Source organism: Talpa occidentalis, unplaced genomic scaffold, assembly GCF_014898055.3.
Source record: "Talpa occidentalis isolate TD23 unplaced genomic scaffold, MPIMG_talOcc4v2.1 talOcc4.12, whole genome shotgun sequence".
Lineage (NCBI taxonomy): Eukaryota > Metazoa > Chordata > Mammalia > Eulipotyphla > Talpidae > Talpa > Talpa occidentalis.
Window position 1 is genome coordinate 56392516 of NW_023601212.1, and position 17272 is coordinate 56409787.

The window sequence follows — 17272 nt, forward strand, 5'->3', positions numbered from 1 at the left end:
GGTACTTCCAGCATTTCCCTTGAAGACTGTGAAACTAACAATCTGGTATTTCTCACTGTGGAGTTTTCCTGACCTTCAGCTTTGAAAGGCCATCTCCCTACGGGAAAGCAGTAAGATCTAGAAGCTAAAACAGGAGTCAAAGGAATCTGAGGTTAAGAGTTCTAATCCTGACACACTGTGGAATGTGTTTCCAGTTTTGGGAATAAACCAAACTTCCTATACCAGTTTCCTTAATGAGAAAACTTATTGTTTTGAAAAATATTTAAGACTATCAACTCTAAAGTTTCTTTTTAACTTTTCATATTATTCTTCTGAATTTTGTGTTCTTACATTAAATATTTTGCTCTATAAATTTTCACTCTCCCTAACAGTATCTGCAAGTACTATCAATCTCTTACACTCAGAGATCCAGCAAGGGATAATTCAGAAAGCCTATTGAAAACGACATAAGAGAACTTGAGCAATGCTGAAGACAATTTATGGAGGAATAAGAATGCAATCAGAATCTAAATTGGACCTTTGCAAGCAAAGTAGCTATAGACAACAAATTTAATCAACACCTGGTAAGGGAAGATAAAACTCAGACTAACATCTGATCCCTATTGTAGAAATAAAGATAACTTCTCCATCACTGTCTAGAAAATGAAGTTTTGTCATGCCTTTAAGGGTTCAATTTCTATTTCTCCTTTTTACCATACAGGTACTAACACCACTATCCTGGGTCAGGATAGTGACCGTTTCCCTACTCTTTGGGTATTATGTACCTCTTGATAGCTGCCTTCTCACTAGGAAAAAAGCTACATTAAATTTGTAAAGACTTCTTTATCTACACGTCTAGAGAAGCACTCGATAGCCTTTGGTGGGGCGAGGAGGGGGGTGTTTTTACAAACATCAGAGAACAATTATTCCTCTGCCAAGACAGGGTGAAGCAATTTCAGTAGTGCCCTCAGCACACTTCAAACTCCTCCTCCTGCTAACAAGACCAAACACCTTTCTAGTTACTTAAAAGTTATTCCAATAGGGAGGGACAAGGGAGCAGACAGCTGAATTTTTTCTGGATTAACTCAGTCATTAGTTGAATGCTTTTCTGTGGTTCACCTACTTAAAAGGTGATCAAATCACTTTGTGCTACTGAAGAGAGTAAGTGCAAAGAACAATTACATAAACCCTCTGCTTCAACTTACCTCATCCTTCTGATGAAACAGAACCTAGAAACCACTGCCTTGCCACCATTTCCTTAATAATCTACTTTCTATGTCATGTGAATTCCTTTCATTTCCCTTAGCAAATCAGGGAAATATATTTCATTCAACATAACAATGTATTCAAGTGTGTGGATTGAATTTCATTATTTGACAAAGATGTGATCCTAATAAATAAAAGCATTCTAGAACTTCATATTATTTACATCAGGAAATTTGTACAGATCTGCAATCCCATATTTGCAATCTGAAATCCAAAAGATTCTAAAAAATGAAAGCTTTTTTCATAAATTCTCTGGCAGTATACTCTAACCTGCATTGACATAAGGCTATTTATACTTAACATGACTACTCAGCAGTTTAATTGCAGAAATTTTAATATGACTGATTCTCCTAGAGACGTTGCTTCTAGAGATATTTATCTAAATATATATATATATATATGTCTATCTAGCTAGCTAGCTAGCTAGCTATCTAGGGTATGGAACAATATACAAACATACATATGTGTGTCAATATATTTAAAGCCAATACCACATCCTAAGTATTGAACTCAAGCTTAGGAGCTCAGAAATTTCAAAAATATTAATACTCATTTGTAAAAGTCAATTAACAGTATTTGAGGAAATTAAAACACTTAAGTAACATGAAAATGTGTTGGGATATACTGAGTATACATTTATTGATTTTCTTCTGGAGCACACAAAGTTTTAGGCTTGGTGAATGATTCATTTACATATTAACACAATGGGTGCTTATGTAAGATATGTAACAATGAGTGATTCCCTAAAAATAATCAAAGTAAGGGCATTTTGTATCAGGTCACTCACTGAGTCACATCCAATTCATACTAAGCGAAAAATGAAACAACTTCCTAATTTGTTACAGGTTGTAACACAAAGACACAAAGACAAAAAATCTATTCATCTTTTGCCTTAATTCAGGAAACATAGGCAATATTATTTACTATAACCAGATATGATTTATACCCCATCAACTCATATGCAGATCATGAAAAATTCTTACCAGATTCTCATTGTCACATTTCTAGAGTTATATGGCATTCGAAGCAATTATAATTAATTCCCTTTTTCCTCTGCTTGCTGAAATATTCATTAGCCTTTAGAAATTTTCCAGCACATCCCTACCATGAGCTATATATACTAGCTTAATGATAAGCAATAATGTTGATGCTATTTATTTTGTTAGCTGTATATTCTAGATAGGTCCTGATGATACTATTAAAATTAAAAAACTATCTGATGGGGGGGCGAACACTTTATTATGACAACTATATTTCCCCTCTAGGGGAACAGGACATCTGTGCCTATATCTCCAGACCTGTTGTACTGATGAGCATAGAACTCCAGTACAAGCACTGCCAGAAACCAGTATCTTAAGTTTCTCCCAAATAGTGTCCTACAATTACCATCCATTCATGGTAAAGTAGTTAATTTTAATGTTCTCATTGTTTACCAGAAAGCACAGACAGTGAGGCTGACTTAGCCGCTCCTGTTTCCTTTTGCTAGGCTGCTGAGCTTTTTCAGCCAATTGACTTTGCTTTTAGGCTATAAATATCTGAAAAATGTTCTGCATTTGATGCTCTTGGATTCTGCATCCATATTTAGCTGTTTGTGGCATGCCTTTGTTTAAGCTAGTCTACCACTCATACAATCAGTCAGGTTGAGAGCTGGATGGTCAAAGCATGGATGGATCTATATTCAACAGACATGGACTTACTACCAACAAGGTACCAATCTGCTAAACACTCTGACAATGAAGGGGGTGGCAAGATAGGACTACAAAGATAAACAAGTCAGACTCCCTGTTGTCAAAAACTTTATAGTCTTAACAGAGCTTGGGCACAACTTATTATAATACTAAAAAAAAAAGGGAACGATTTTACAACTAAAATAAAATGAAAGATAAGACAGCATATATTCACTTATCTATATCTCAAAGGTATGCATTCGCTTATGTTCTAAATATAAAGCCACCTATTATAAAGCTCTGAACACATTCCAAAAAGTTTTCCAATCATGGCAATATACAAAACTTTGAATAAATGAGGTATCAATCAAAGGGTCAGACCAGTCAATAACAAACTCAAAACAATGCCCAGTCTTCAAACTTTGTGAAGCAAACTGAAAAAATAATGTTTCTAAAAGCTTCTGTTATAATAGTCTTTTCTTGGGGGGGGGGGCTTTTGTTTGCTTGTATTATGATTTCAAGCAGACATGTATTGCTATGTGAACCATAGCCAGAGCCAGCAGCACTTAACAAATTTCCTCATTTTGCACCCTCTTTAAAATTCACATGGCTATTTTAAGTTAGGTCTCTGAGCTGAATGAGCTAGACCTGAGCAAGATCCCCAATCCTACCTTCCTATCTTGTGAAAACATTCCAAACAAATATACATGTGCCCTCCACATTCCTTCTTTCAAAACCTGGTTCACTGACCTTTTGATAAGTGCTCCCCAGAACCCCTGACAGTCATGATTTAAATGTATTATGGGTTTGCTCAATGCCTGACCCCGAGAGTCAGGTTGGAATTGGTAGGGCAAACTGTAGGTAAAATAATGAGGCAGGCCATGGAACCAGACAACTCAAAAGCTACAATGGACCATAGATACCAATTACTCCAGATTCCACATGTCTTGAAGGAACTTAGACCTAGGGAGTTTAAAATTACTTGGCCAAAGTTGGACAACAAATCTGTGGCAAAGCCTAAATAAAAACCAAGGTTCTCAATCTCCAGTTGTATACTCTGGTCTAGCTTCCCGTTTCTGGATTTCTTTAAAAAAAAACATTAGACTATAGTCATCAAAGTCTCTTTAAGTTTTATAGAACCTAGATGTTTCCCAAAAAAAATCAGTATTTTGAACACATAAAACAAACAAAAAACCCAAAATGAATTAGTGTGCTCCAAATTGATTTTCTACATTCTCTTATTTTTACTCCTTAGCTTTTTGGTCATACAGTAAGCAACTTAAAAATGAGCCAAGGACATAGAAAAGTCAAGAGCCACTCAGACAGTTTTGGAATATTTACATCAAACTCAAGACCACATAATAGTATTCAGAGTGGGCTGCCTTCTAGGAAGGAGAGCAGAGGTAATAAACAGTAAATAAAAACAACTTCTGGGTAATGGATGGGGGAGGGAACAGTTACAAAGCAGTAGAAATTCTACAACTTGGCACTGAAATGCAGACTGGTGTGGATGTAAGAGAAAGAAAATATAATTACATATGTAAGGATATATCTAGGAGGGGACTACAAAAACAAGCACATATTTATATGGATTACATGGAAAAATGATAGCTAACACTAGGTATAGAAAAACCAGACAGAATATCTTTGGTCCCTGAAATATGAATTATCATATATAAATATTCTTAAAGTAACATAGCCTATCTCTAATCTCACATAAAAAATAATGTGCCTAATAAGTGTGTAAGGATGGAAAAGTAGATAGAATGGGAAATTGTTACCACAATATTCTCTAACTCAAGCTGATTTTCAAATTCTCTTCAACCGCTGCTATAAACTGTTAGCTGAGTGGGATTAGCAGGTGGATGGAAAACAAGGCAGTGAAGTTTTTAATCTGTTGTAAATGAACTGGATGACATTGCATCATCTCCCACTTCTCTAATTCAAGAAACACTTATAAACACACAGTAAAATTACAAAGTGGTGTCTAAATAAATACTTAAGAACTGATCATAAGAAAAACTGCTGAATTTTTAGAATTGTAGGGGCCATTAAGAGATTAATCCAATCCACTAATTTTACAGATGAGGAATGATCTGATCTGCCCCAAATCTCACAGCCGCTTAGTGGCAGAACTGAACAAACCCCCAAAGCTCTTAACTTCTAGTTCCCGTGATCTTTCTGATAGTTAAGTACAAGTACGTTAAGTCCTAAAATCTACTGAACTATCAGGAGAGACAACTTCTAAGTCTTGATACTCTTGAATGGTAAATGTATCACTTGTTCTGAAGGATGAAGAAAAATAACAAAACGTACCTTATCACTACAGGCTTAGATGCACATGACTGTAGGAAAATGTCTTAACACTATGTTTGATGTCAGGTGCTTCAAATTTGCCATCTAATACTCAGCCACAGTGCTAATGTCTTTTGTATTCATTTGAGCTAACTGATAATATCTTGGACGTTTCAATATTTTGGAAAGCCACAGCTCAGTCCTAAAAGTCAGGCTATAAATCCTTGGGCTATGAGTTTTCAAAACCAGTATGGTTTTAAAGCTGCCAGAAGGCTCACCCTAATAGATTCTCATCATTCAGTTTTAATTAAAGAGGTGGTTACTAGGAACGCAGAAAGGGAAAGTTTTAGTGTATTCATCACTTTTAACTTGCTGAGTAGCAACCCACTTTACTAAGAGAACTAGAAACAACAGTGCAATATGAAACAATCCACAATCCCTTGGACTAAGTGGTTGTCTTTAAAGAGTGAGCTTCAGAAAGAGGTTATTATAGCTTAGTCTGTTTCCACCAAATACTTACCTCTGGTTTTTCATTTTACTTTCTTACTATTTCATCCTCTGCTGGGATTTTTCGAAATTGGTTTCTAGCCTTGCCTCACTCCAGAGAAAGAAATGAAACCCCACTGACTTGATTTCAGGGTGTGTTCCATCCTACCTTCTTGATGATCGATTGACAGTTTCCTTGAAGTAATCACCTAAGAATCAAGCCTGCAGAGCCCAACTCCACCTTCAACTTACTACAGATGACTGAAAAGGTCCAAAGACTACACTGAGTCACATCTTGCTATACAAGTGCTGGTCTGGACAAACTTATCAGAAATGCATCCCAGAACAAAAAAAAAAAAAAAAAAAAAAGGATGTAGGAAAAATGGACCCAGGAACGATCGGGACTGCAAATAGGACTCCGACTAGGGCATGAATTTCAGCCTGAGCAAAGGTAAGAAAAACCAGCCTCTCAGACGGCCTGGGGTCCTTACCGTACACCCGGACCCAGCTCTGCTGCTGGCACACGGACTCCAGCAGGATCCGATCCAACATGCCACCGGCCACGGCCCCACTGACTGGGACGACGGCGTCCAGCTCCTCGGGGGGCAGCGGCGAGTCGGCCTCCAGTCCCGGGAACATCTCCGGCCAGGACAGCGCCTCCGCGGCTCCTCCGGACGACGGGGAGCGCTCCATGGTGCCCCCGAGGGACCCGGCGGCGGGGCGGCGGGGCGGGGGCGCGGCTCCGCGCCTCGCCTTGCCTTGCCCGCGGGAGAGGGCGGAGGAGGGCGCCGCGGCGGGGGCTCGGATCCCAGCACCCCGCGAGCGGACGCCGCTCACCTCCCCCCGGTCGCCCACTCCCCGCGGCCGGGGCGCCGCAGCCCACCTGCAGCCGGCGGGCGGGACCCAGGCCGGGAGGTGGATCCAGCGTGGCCCCGCCGGGGGCGGCTCCGGGCTCAGGTGTGGGTCCCTCCCGGGAGGGGACGTGCAAGGACCCGGGAGGGGCGGCGACTCGCCCTCCTGCCCCCTCGCAGCCGCCCGCCTCAGCCCCCGCGGGCGTCCCTCGCGGCCGGACCCGGCTCGGGCTGGGGAGGGACCCGGCTGGGCAGGGCTGGGCTGGGGGCGTCGCCGCCTGGGGCCGCCCCCTCTGACCGGCTCCCGCCGCCTCAGGCGCTCCGAGGGTCCGCTCCTTCTGACTGGAGCGACCGGTGGCCCCGGGTTCTCGCCCGCCTGAGCGCGGCCCCCACCCCAGGAATGAGCCGGCCCGCCCCCCTAACTCTCAGGCCACGGCTCCCGCCGCGGCTCCGGCTCCGGCTCCGCCGCGGATCCCACAAGCCCGGCAGCCGCGGCGGTGGCGGCGGCAGGCGGCATCCCAGGGTGATAGGCTGGAGCAATCGAAGGCCGAGAGCCCGGCCGCGTGTGCAATCCTGTAGCGAAGCGGAGGAGGAACTGCCGCCCAAGGCAGGAGAAATCACACGCCGAGTTATTCATCCGACTAGCCCCGCCTGCTTTGCAAATAGCCTCTCCCGAGCGGGGTGCGGAGCGAGCTCCCCGGCTCCCGAGCTGCGGCTGGAACTACAGAGGGCGTGGGAGGCGGGGAGGAAAAGGGGTGCGGGAAATTTGAAAAGAAAGGAAAAGCGCTTCCCTTTCCCTTCTTCCCACCCTTTTCCTTTTATGTATTTATATGTGTGTGTGTATATGTATGTATTTGAACCAACATTTCTTTCTTACTAGATGAAAAGATTGGAGGAGCTGCTTTCTTTTACCGTCACCCTAGGGGAAATGCCTCCTTCCTTCCCGGAGAGAATTGGCAGCGGGTCTGGGATTGTGGGATACGTGTGGGATCCACGCTCTGCGCCCTGAGCGCGCTCAAGCTGGACTTCTCATCGGCTTAGAATAGCCTGGCTGAGAAGTGTGGTGTGGATGGATGGATGGACGGGGCTTGCAAGCACAGAAATGCTCAAAAGCCTAATGTTAACCAAACATGTTTCTGGGATGGGTTTGTTTTTTGGTGTTTTTTTTTTTTCTTTTTCTTTTTTTCTCTTTGATCTTTGCGCAATGTGTCTCTCCCCCCAGCCCATGATGTCACTTGAGTTTTATTTTTAGTCTATATTTGTAGACTCTGTCTTCCTCCTTGACCTTGGGTTTAACTTTTATGCTCACTAAGACGGGATTCACCCGTTTTAGGTTTAAGAGGTTGTTAGCCAAGTAATAATGACATTTTTCTAATTGAAAAGTAACAGCTTCAACAGTGCCTTGCATATGGTTAAGTCTCCAACAATGCTGGCGAAAACATGGCTGCTTAAAATGGAACAGTAATTCCACAAGTACATGTTGCTTCTATTATTTTTTTACATCTTTTTGGGGGTTTTTTTGGTTGTTTTTTTTTCTTTTTGCTTTATTACTACATTTAATAATTTTTTACTGAAGTAACACTGCATTACAATAATCTGTGTTTCAGGTGTGCACAATTATAAATCAACATTTATGTATACTGCAACAAAAAGCATGCTACAGTGAAATTCCAGTTCTATCCTTCAGCTTACAGTTGGCCCAGTTTATCCACTCACACCCCTCCTTTCTTCTTAGGGTTTTATTTGGTGTTTTTCCTCCATTTCTCCATACTTTGCACAAAAAGACTGATCTCCAGGGGCACATTTTTGTGATATCCTGCTATGTTTCTTGGCTCTCTCAAGAGCTACACAAACACACTTTGTAATTTTCTCCAAACATTTAGAATAATAGTATTTAGAGATAATCTCATCCAGCCTGTTTAACAGGTGAGAAAACTGAAGAACAGTGAGGTTACCTGTACACCAGTACAAATAGGTTTGCAGTATCTCACTGGTATTGGTTACTTGAACTTTGTTACCTGAAGAAACTTTTGTTATTAAGCTTGTTGGTGTATGACTCAGTGATGTACTGGAGTGATCCCTTCTAATATCTAGAACCATGATTTCTTACTATCTGACTCTATAGGCAGACTCCTAAGTCTAAATCCTCGTATTTTCGAGTGCTTAAGTGGATAAGGGAAGGTGCTAAAGTCAGAAGATGACAGGTTCAGCAATGAACTGAGCTAAAATATTTTTATTTAGTCTGCATTACTGTGGTAGTCCTGGTAACATAAATCTATGAAAAATGGATATCAGATGTACAAATTTGAGTATCTCTTTATTAGTCAATATATTAAAGAATTTATTTACCCTAGCAATTACTTTCAAACAGCATTAGCAGTGGTATGTGTAACACTCCCAGATTGTTGTTTTTGCAAACTTGCTCTTTTTGTGATGTCATCCATTTTCAAGCAGAAGAAAGAGGTTGTCAACCCCTGCTAATCCTACTGTCTTCATCCAGACCCTCCAAATCCTTATCCCTATTCTACCTTGCCATCCTGACCCCGGAATAGCTTCAATAGGTATCTAGTTGCCTAAGAAATAGTATGGCTGGAATTTACCTAATGTTCATAACTTTAAAAGAGAATACTTTCAGAATCTAAACAGGAATTCAATAAACTAAATTGAACCACTATTTATAAATTCTCTAAAAACAAAGCAAAGAATTCTTTCAAGAAATCTACCTAGAGTAACATCACTAATGTTAAAACCCCTGTCTACTAATTTTTAAATTCTTTAATGGATCTATAGCCCTTAAGGACTTGGGGGGAGAGAGGTAGTAATGTTCTTCTTTCAGTTGTGGAGCCAAAAGTAAATGTTTCTTCGTGGTTGTAAATTACTATCATTGATGAAAAACAAAACAAACAAATAAAAGTGACAAAACAATTTGTTTTGCTGGGAGGCAGTTGACCCTGCTTGGATTTATACCAAAGATATCTCCCTGGTATAATTCCAGATCTTAATGTGAAGATAAATCCTCGGGTGATGAAGTCTTTGTTTACATTGCAGTTTGCAAACAGACCTTTGTGTGTGAACTATAATAAGGCTAAAGTTTCATTTCCCTGCCTGCCCTCTCCCCCACTCTAGAGCTTGGATGCTAAGCTCTCAGAGGTGATGTGCATATTTATTGTCCTTCAAACTCATAACTCCAAAGAATCTAACCTGGATCCAGGATGAGTAACAACTAAACTCTGGGGAACAGTGAAAAAGAAAAAGCAATTAAGTCCTCCCAAATAATAGTCTGAAAAACAAAGCAATCTAAGATTTAAAAAAAGAAAAGAAAAAAAAAGGAGAACTTAAGATTCTGATTACACATTTCCAACATTAAGGAGAAATAAGGATTTGGAATTTTGGCTGCCATAACCAGAGGGTAATGTATTTGTCTAATTTTCTCCTCTATTCACCCTGCCAGAAACATAAATACACACACAAACACACTCACAGTTGTAAAAGTTTCCCTGTTCACAAAGGTTTATAGCTACTTTCTTATAACCAGTTCCTTCTAGGCTCTTTAGAAACCACCTCAAAGCAGTTAATCCCCCAAAGCTGTCATGCAACTTTTAAATGGAGTTTCCGCCATTGTCTCTTTCAATATTCCCTCCCCTTGGACACAGTGGTACAGCACTGTCCTGATGATGTTCTATAACACTGACTGTGCCCATTTCATCATAAGAATTTGCCACTTGTTTGGCACTTCCTTTGCCAAGGAAGACTTGTCTTCCTTCTGCCTCATTCTCCAATTTGCAGGTCATCTATTTATTCCTACTCCAACTCTCACCTGGATAATGTTGACTTTGAGATGCTCATCTCCAGCCCACCCACAGCGCTGAGGTCCAGTCAGGAGTTTAAATGGCCAACACCTCAGCAAAGATATGTACACTTCATGTACTTCAGACTCAATGCATTGAAAGGAACCTATGTCCCCTTCCCTCCTGCCCAAACACCCTTCCCTTTCTGAATTTCTTTTTTATGTTACTTGAAGTAGATGTTTCTATCACAGATTTATAAACTTGGGGTGATCTTAAATCTTCTCCTCCACCCTTGCTTGCATAAATGCAGATCCTGTTTTGCATTCCCACTGACACCATCCTAGCTCAGATCTGGTTTGCTTTCACCAGCATTATTGCATTAGATTTTTAGCTGTCCTCCTTGCCCTGAGGCCTTTCCGCCTCCAGTTCATCCTACACTCTGCTGTAGGTGAATTATTCTAAAGCACAGTTCAGACTAGGTCATATCCAAGCCAAAAAAAAAAAAAAATCACAAAACAACTCCCTGCTGCCTACTAAGTTAAAACACTTGCTCTATGGAGATTAAAAGGGCCTCCCAAATGTGGTCCTACCAGTCTCACTGCCCATGCTCAGCCAACCCCAAATGACTCTCTTCCCCCAATACAGCCAACACTTTGTTGCCCTTGTCTCTGCTTATTTCTCTCATCAAGAATGTTCTTTCTTCCATCTCTGCTTGCTGAAACCCCACTATCATTCAAGCCCCTGTTTGGTTTGATTGGTTTAAAGCTGTAAAAGACACTAAAAAATTGGTTTAATAAACCTAGACATGCATTCCCATTCTTTCCCTTGCCCCTTCCTCATTTTAACAATAAACATACTCAGAACTGGGAAAATGACATGGTTTGTCCAATATCACACAACTAGTGACAGAGGAAGGATTAGAATTCAGAACTCCTGAATGGCAATTCATCAGCAGATTGTTTCCTTCCTGCCCTTTTCTGTACTTCTCAAAATTGATGTTTTTCATCGTAATAGAGTTTTCCTCAGTAAAGTGATTTTATTCTTTTATATATTATTTAAGTTTAAAGCATTTGTGCCACATTCTTGGCCCCACATACAATTTTAGCAAAATTATACTTTAAAAAAAAAAACAAAACCAAGGGACCAAACAGAGACATCAGAGAAACATCTGGTCTGATTCATCAGGGTAGCAGCAACATTTCTATTTATACATGAGCACAACCCTATCTTTGTAGCTCTCAGCTGTTCCTCATTGCTCAGTATGTTCCCCTTTTCAACCTTGTCTGTCCCTTATCAAGAGAGCATCCTGCATCCTGAGTCTTAAGCAGAATCTAATGGAATAAAAAAAAAATCCCTACTTGGTAGAAGGGTCTGTGTTTACACGAAACTATTTCTCTATTTTCTCCGTTTCTTTGTTCAAGAGCACAGGACAGCAAGCCTCAAGTGGTTGGGTGGCTGCCATTCATTCCACTGCATTCTGAGTAGAAAGAAGTTGGATGAAAACCAGAGCTGTGGCATGAGTCAAATTTGGAAGCAGGTCAGGTAGAAAGAAAGTGAATATTCTAATGGGGAAACTGAGGTTGCTGTAGAGAACTTAAGAAGCTTCTGACTCTACTTACAGCAATATTTGTTAGTGATTAGAAATTAGAAGGTGTTTGATGTTAGGCATTCACTAGTCCCAAAAAAGATTTAGGAATCTTCTTGTGAATATTGTTTGTGAAAGATGTTTGATACCTGGCTTGTGTGCCCTAGGAGAAAGTCACTATTTGTACCAAGCAAAGACATATTGCTTGGGAAAGCAGGAAAACAAACCAGAGACACACAGACCTCTCTACCAGTTATTTCTTCCTGGCAAAAGCACCTCTAAAATAATGACCTCACCTCAGCATTCAATTGCAGGAATGCAAAAGGAATAAAAACACTCAGATGGAATCACAAGGGCCCCTGACATCAGGGTCTAATTAAAACCTTTAGAGGCTCTAAACCCTGAAAATAATAAGGTGCCCCACCTCAACCATGTCATTTTTAAAAATTAGCAAAGTGTTAGAAAGAAAAACAAAATTCTGGTGTTTTTGTTTTTGTTTTTATTTTTTTAGTGATGATCACTTGTTTTAGAAATGGCAAATATCAGACTCTTAAAATTTTGTGTGTGCTTTTATGTGGTTCTGCTTTTGCCAGTACCTAAACACCTGATCTTTTGAGTCCTCCACCTCTGCCTGGGGTACATTGCCCCAACCATCTATTAACCAACACAATTAATTTCTGCCTTATTCTAGTAACTATAGAAACACCAATTTACTTCACCCTAGCCAAATAAAATCATCATTTTCTTAGCCTTGGGGTTCTTATGAGTCCTCAAAACATGCAAGAAAAAAAAATCAAAGCTAAATGATTTTAAAGGACAGATCTTTTTTTTTAAAGAGTTATTTATGCATACAAGAACTGGGGTACAGGCCAGAGGTGTGGGGGGATGAGAGGATTCACCAGAGATAGAATGGGAAACAGAACAGGTGGATCTACTGAAATGCACTGATGAGGGGTGCAGCAGGCAAAGCAGGAAAGTGTGCTGCCCCATGAAGGTCAGTTCCCTGGTGGATAGCTTCATAATGCTGCACCTTAACCCCTTGCACCACCAGGGATACCCAGAGACAGACTTTTCAAACGATACTATTGTCCTCATATTACCCTGAGAGCAATATTATCATAATCAGTCAACATAAAGAGGCTACACTGGCTTATTTTCATTTTGCCTTTGGTGTCATAAAGGTATCAACATATCATTTATAATAACTGGAACTTATTTACAAATCTTGTGCGCAAAGATATAAACAATCTGGAATATATGCATAGTAAGTTGTCACCTAAATATGCTTGAGGGTCCTCCCTGGTGGCGCAAGGGGTTAAGCACAGCATTATGAAGTTAACCACAGCCTCTGCAGCACAGGTTCGATCCCTGGCCAGCCAGGGAGCTACCCACATGGCTCAGCAGACCTCTCCTGTCTCGCCTGCCTCTCCCCTTGGCAGTGCATTTCAGTCAGTCTGCCTGTTCTGCTCCTCACTCTGTCTCTGGTGAATCCTTTCACACACACCCCACACACCTCTGGTCTGTACCCCAGTACTTGTTTGCATAAATAAATAAATCTTTAAAAAAAGAGAGAGGTGATGTGGAAGTAGCAATGGGGTGTGTCAGTGAAATGTCAGCCTCTGCACACCCATTACTGCAAATCCCATTACTGCAACACAACAAAACAAAAAGTATGAGAGAATGAACAGCCTCAACCAGAGGAATTTTCAGGGTTCATCCTAACCTCCTCAATCTCAGGCAGTAATATCAGAGTGCATGTCCAAAAAGAAATATTAAGAATGGAAAGGATGATCAGGGAGTTGTAGTGATGGGGAAAAGAGGTGATAATGAAGGGGTTCTTAGTACCACAATATGTTAATTTCTCCCCTTATTTTTCTTTTTCAAAATTGTCTTGCCTGTTTTTGGCCCTGAACATTTCCTTGTGCAATTTAGAAACATCTGGTCAAATTCCACAAAGCACTCTGTTGGGAGCCTGCCTGTAATATATTAAGTATAGACATTAAGGAGAATGAATTCTTTATAATATTGATAAGAATATGGTATATTTCTCCTTGTTATATCTGTCAATAATGTTTTGTGATTTTATACATAAGGGTCTTTCTTAGACATTTTTTTTAAAGATTTATTTATTTATTTGTTCGTTCGTTCATTTATTTATTTATTTATTTATTTATTTATTTATTTATTTATTTATTTATACAAGCACTGGGTACAGTCAGAAACGTGGGAGGATGAGAGAATTCACCAGAGCCAGAGTGGGGAGCAGAACAGGCAGACTGATGATATACACTGCTGAAGGGAGCAGTGGGCACGGCAGGAGAGGTCTGCACACCGTGTGGGACCCTCGCTGGTGGCAGCCGGTGATCAAACCAGCGCTGCAGAGGCTGTGGGCAGCTTCGCAGCCCAGCGCTCAACCACTGCGCCACCAGGGGAGGCACTTTCTTAGACATTTTTTGTGAGATTTATTTCTGAGTACATTCTGGATTTTGTTGTGACTATTTAAGTGTAACTATTATTTTTTCTAATTACTGATGTATAGAAAAACGATTGCTTTTTGAACATTGATTTTTGTGCCCATCAACCTTGAATTCTCTTATAAGTATTGATTACATGTCAAAAGTTTGTCTTGAATGTTCTGTGTAATAATCATATTATTTTCATATAGCAATTATTTTGTCACTTCCTTTCCAATCCCTATTTTTGCCTTGTCTTCCTACCTTGGCTAGGATCCCCAGACAGTGTGGAATGAATATAATAGCAAAATTTTATTCCTGACTTTATAGGAATGTTTCCATTATTTCACCATTAAGTATGATATTTGCTACACGCTTTTGACATTTTTAATGTCTAGTTTTCTAAGAAGGATATTTCAAAACCATGGAGTGAATGCTAAATTTTATCCACTGTCTCTTGGTGTATGTATTGATGTGATCATTTACTTTTCCACCTAAATTGGATTAGACAGTGAATTACTTTAATAGATTTAAAAAAATAAAGTATCATTCCATTTCTGGGATTAAATCTTCTTTGACTATACTGTGTTTTCAATGAATTATAAATGTTATTTAGTTTTTATGTATCTACAGTTATATGTGAGACTAGCCAATAATTTTCCTTTCTGGTCATGCCCTTGTCTAGTTTGAATATCCTTCTGGGATATTCAATGGAGTTGCCTCCCTATTTGCTCTTCAACTCCCATTTCCACTCTGTGACATCAACTGTCAGGATAATATATAAAGTGGATAAATTTAAAGTATTTTCCTTGACCCCTGTATTGTAATGTCTCTGTTCTGCATAACACAATACATCACTTTTTTTTTAAAGATTTATTTATTTTTATACAAGAACTGGGGTACAGGCCAGAGGTGTGGGAGGGTAAGAGGATTCACCAGAGACAGAGTAGGGAGCAAAACAGGCAGGACCGAAATACACTGCTGAGGGGAGCAGTGGGTGAGACAGGAGAGGCCTGCTTGCCATGTGGGTTGCTCCGAGGCCGGTGGGGATCCAACCCGCACTGCAGAGGCTGCGGACAGCTTCACAGCGCTGCGCTCAACCCGCTGCACCACTGGGGTGGCCCACCATCCATCACTTTCTTCTTAAAATTTACTCTTTATATTGATGACCACATTCTGCTTATTCTCTCATACATCTCTGAACATTTCTCCTCTATTTTTTTCCTGGAAGCTTCCTTGATCATCACTCATCTTACTCTACATATGTTCCCTAAGTGATCTGATGTGCTTAAAATGTTTCAACTACCACCTGTGCAGACTTGAATGCCAAGGTTGAACCTTCATCTCAGATCTCTCCATTCAGTTCTAGCTCATTCTAGCTCATTCTGACTGTGCCAAAAAGCACCTAGGAAGGCATAGATTTAAAATGGAACTCTTTATTTTCTACATTAAACTAGTTTCTCCTCCTGTAGATACAATCTTAGCTCATGACCCCATTATCCATATTTGTCATCCAAGAGAGAATTCTTTGATAATCTCTCTCCTTTATTTCTCAAGCCCAACCAATTATCATGCCCTCACAACTTGTCTTCCTAGACAATACTTGACCTGTGTCCACTTCTTCATATTTACTCTCCATGACTCGGATAGGAGGTCTCTTCTGCTTTTACTAGGCTAGACTAGAACAACAATTTGCTAACATACATCCTTTGTTTTTGTCTATCTCAAATATAGGTGCAACCATAGGTGCCACAACAATCCGTTTCTAATTGTTCTCTTTATAGTCACTGAAGTAATTTAAAGAGTCAAAAAAAATAAAGACACAACTCGTAGGCAACTATAGATCTGAGGCTTAAAGTGGGGGGGGGCGGGCGGGGGAGGAAAAGGTATCAAAACAGGGATGGGAAGAGCACAAGGTACCATGGTGATTGTTCCCAGGTGACGTGGTGGTGGGAGATTTACGGGCACTACACCTGAGGGGAGAAATCAAATACTGTACAAAAATGAACAACAATGTAAGAAAATTTAAAAATTAATAAAAGTATTTTTAAAAAATCCCTGCTGTTGCCATGTTACTTTTCTACCTGACAATCATGTAGTGGTCTCCGTGGTAGAACATGCCATTAAGAACCCACCATTATCTTGCCTTAACCTTTCCTGTGGCTTCATTTACATCTTATCACCAGCAACACAAACTACAAGCAAACTACAAACACAGTCAGTTGTTTTTTTAAATGCCCATGCTTTTTACCTATGCTGTCCCTGCTAGTAAGCCATCTCCACTGTCATTCACCATTCCTTCCCTTAACCCAAAACTAAATTCCTTCCTCATCTCTATCTGACTCACTTTTTACTTCCTTTTGTTCCCTCACTCAAACCTTTATTTGATTAGCCCTGCGCATAGATCTTTGAGCTGTAGCCAACTCATTCTGATGTGACTATGACTGTGTTCACACTGTCCTCAAGTTCAAGACTTTGTCTCTTCCTCATTTAGACTTAGTCTTTTCCAACTCAACAGTTACACCCTTTTTGGTCTGGCCATGCATGTCAGCCCCCATTGTTCAAATTCATAATTCTTTAGGGCTATGAACCTGGGGTTCCTCAGACTTGGACAGGCCTAGCCTATGGAGACGCAGGGAGATATGAGGAGCATCTATGCAGAGAAGGGCATTGAACATGAGGGCAGCCAATGAAGGAAGTTTGAGAGTCTTCTCTAGAGCCTGCCTGAAATGGAGAAATCTCTGTCCACTGTGGCTATGTCACCTTCCCCAGCCTTTCCTTCTGGAGCTCCACCATGAAGTACAATATGGTGTACGTTGAAGGAGACAGTTCCCCTCTACCTGTTGGGATCATAAGAGGCTTGCCTTCCCCAAGAAGATGGAGTTTGTAGTGAGTTCTTGAT

The 17272-nt window shown here is 40.5% G+C and overlaps 1 protein-coding gene across 3 annotated transcripts in view; it reads right to left on the bottom strand.

Annotated features, from left to right (window-relative positions):
- RASAL2 (RAS protein activator like 2) overlaps positions 1-7041 on the bottom strand; it is a 321407-nt gene extending 314366 nt beyond the window's left edge. For 2 of the 3 annotated variants that reach the window (XM_054693448.1, XM_054693447.1), the window contains exon 1: positions 6185-6401. In XM_054693448.1, the coding sequence (XP_054549423.1) occupies positions 6185-6386 (202 nt within the window). In that variant the 5' untranslated portion in view covers positions 6387-6401. Of the gene's footprint in view, positions 1-6184 lie in introns of all 3 variants that reach the window. The other variant, XM_054693446.1, reaches the window with a different exon arrangement.
- Between the last annotated feature and the right edge of the window lie 10231 nt (positions 7042-17272).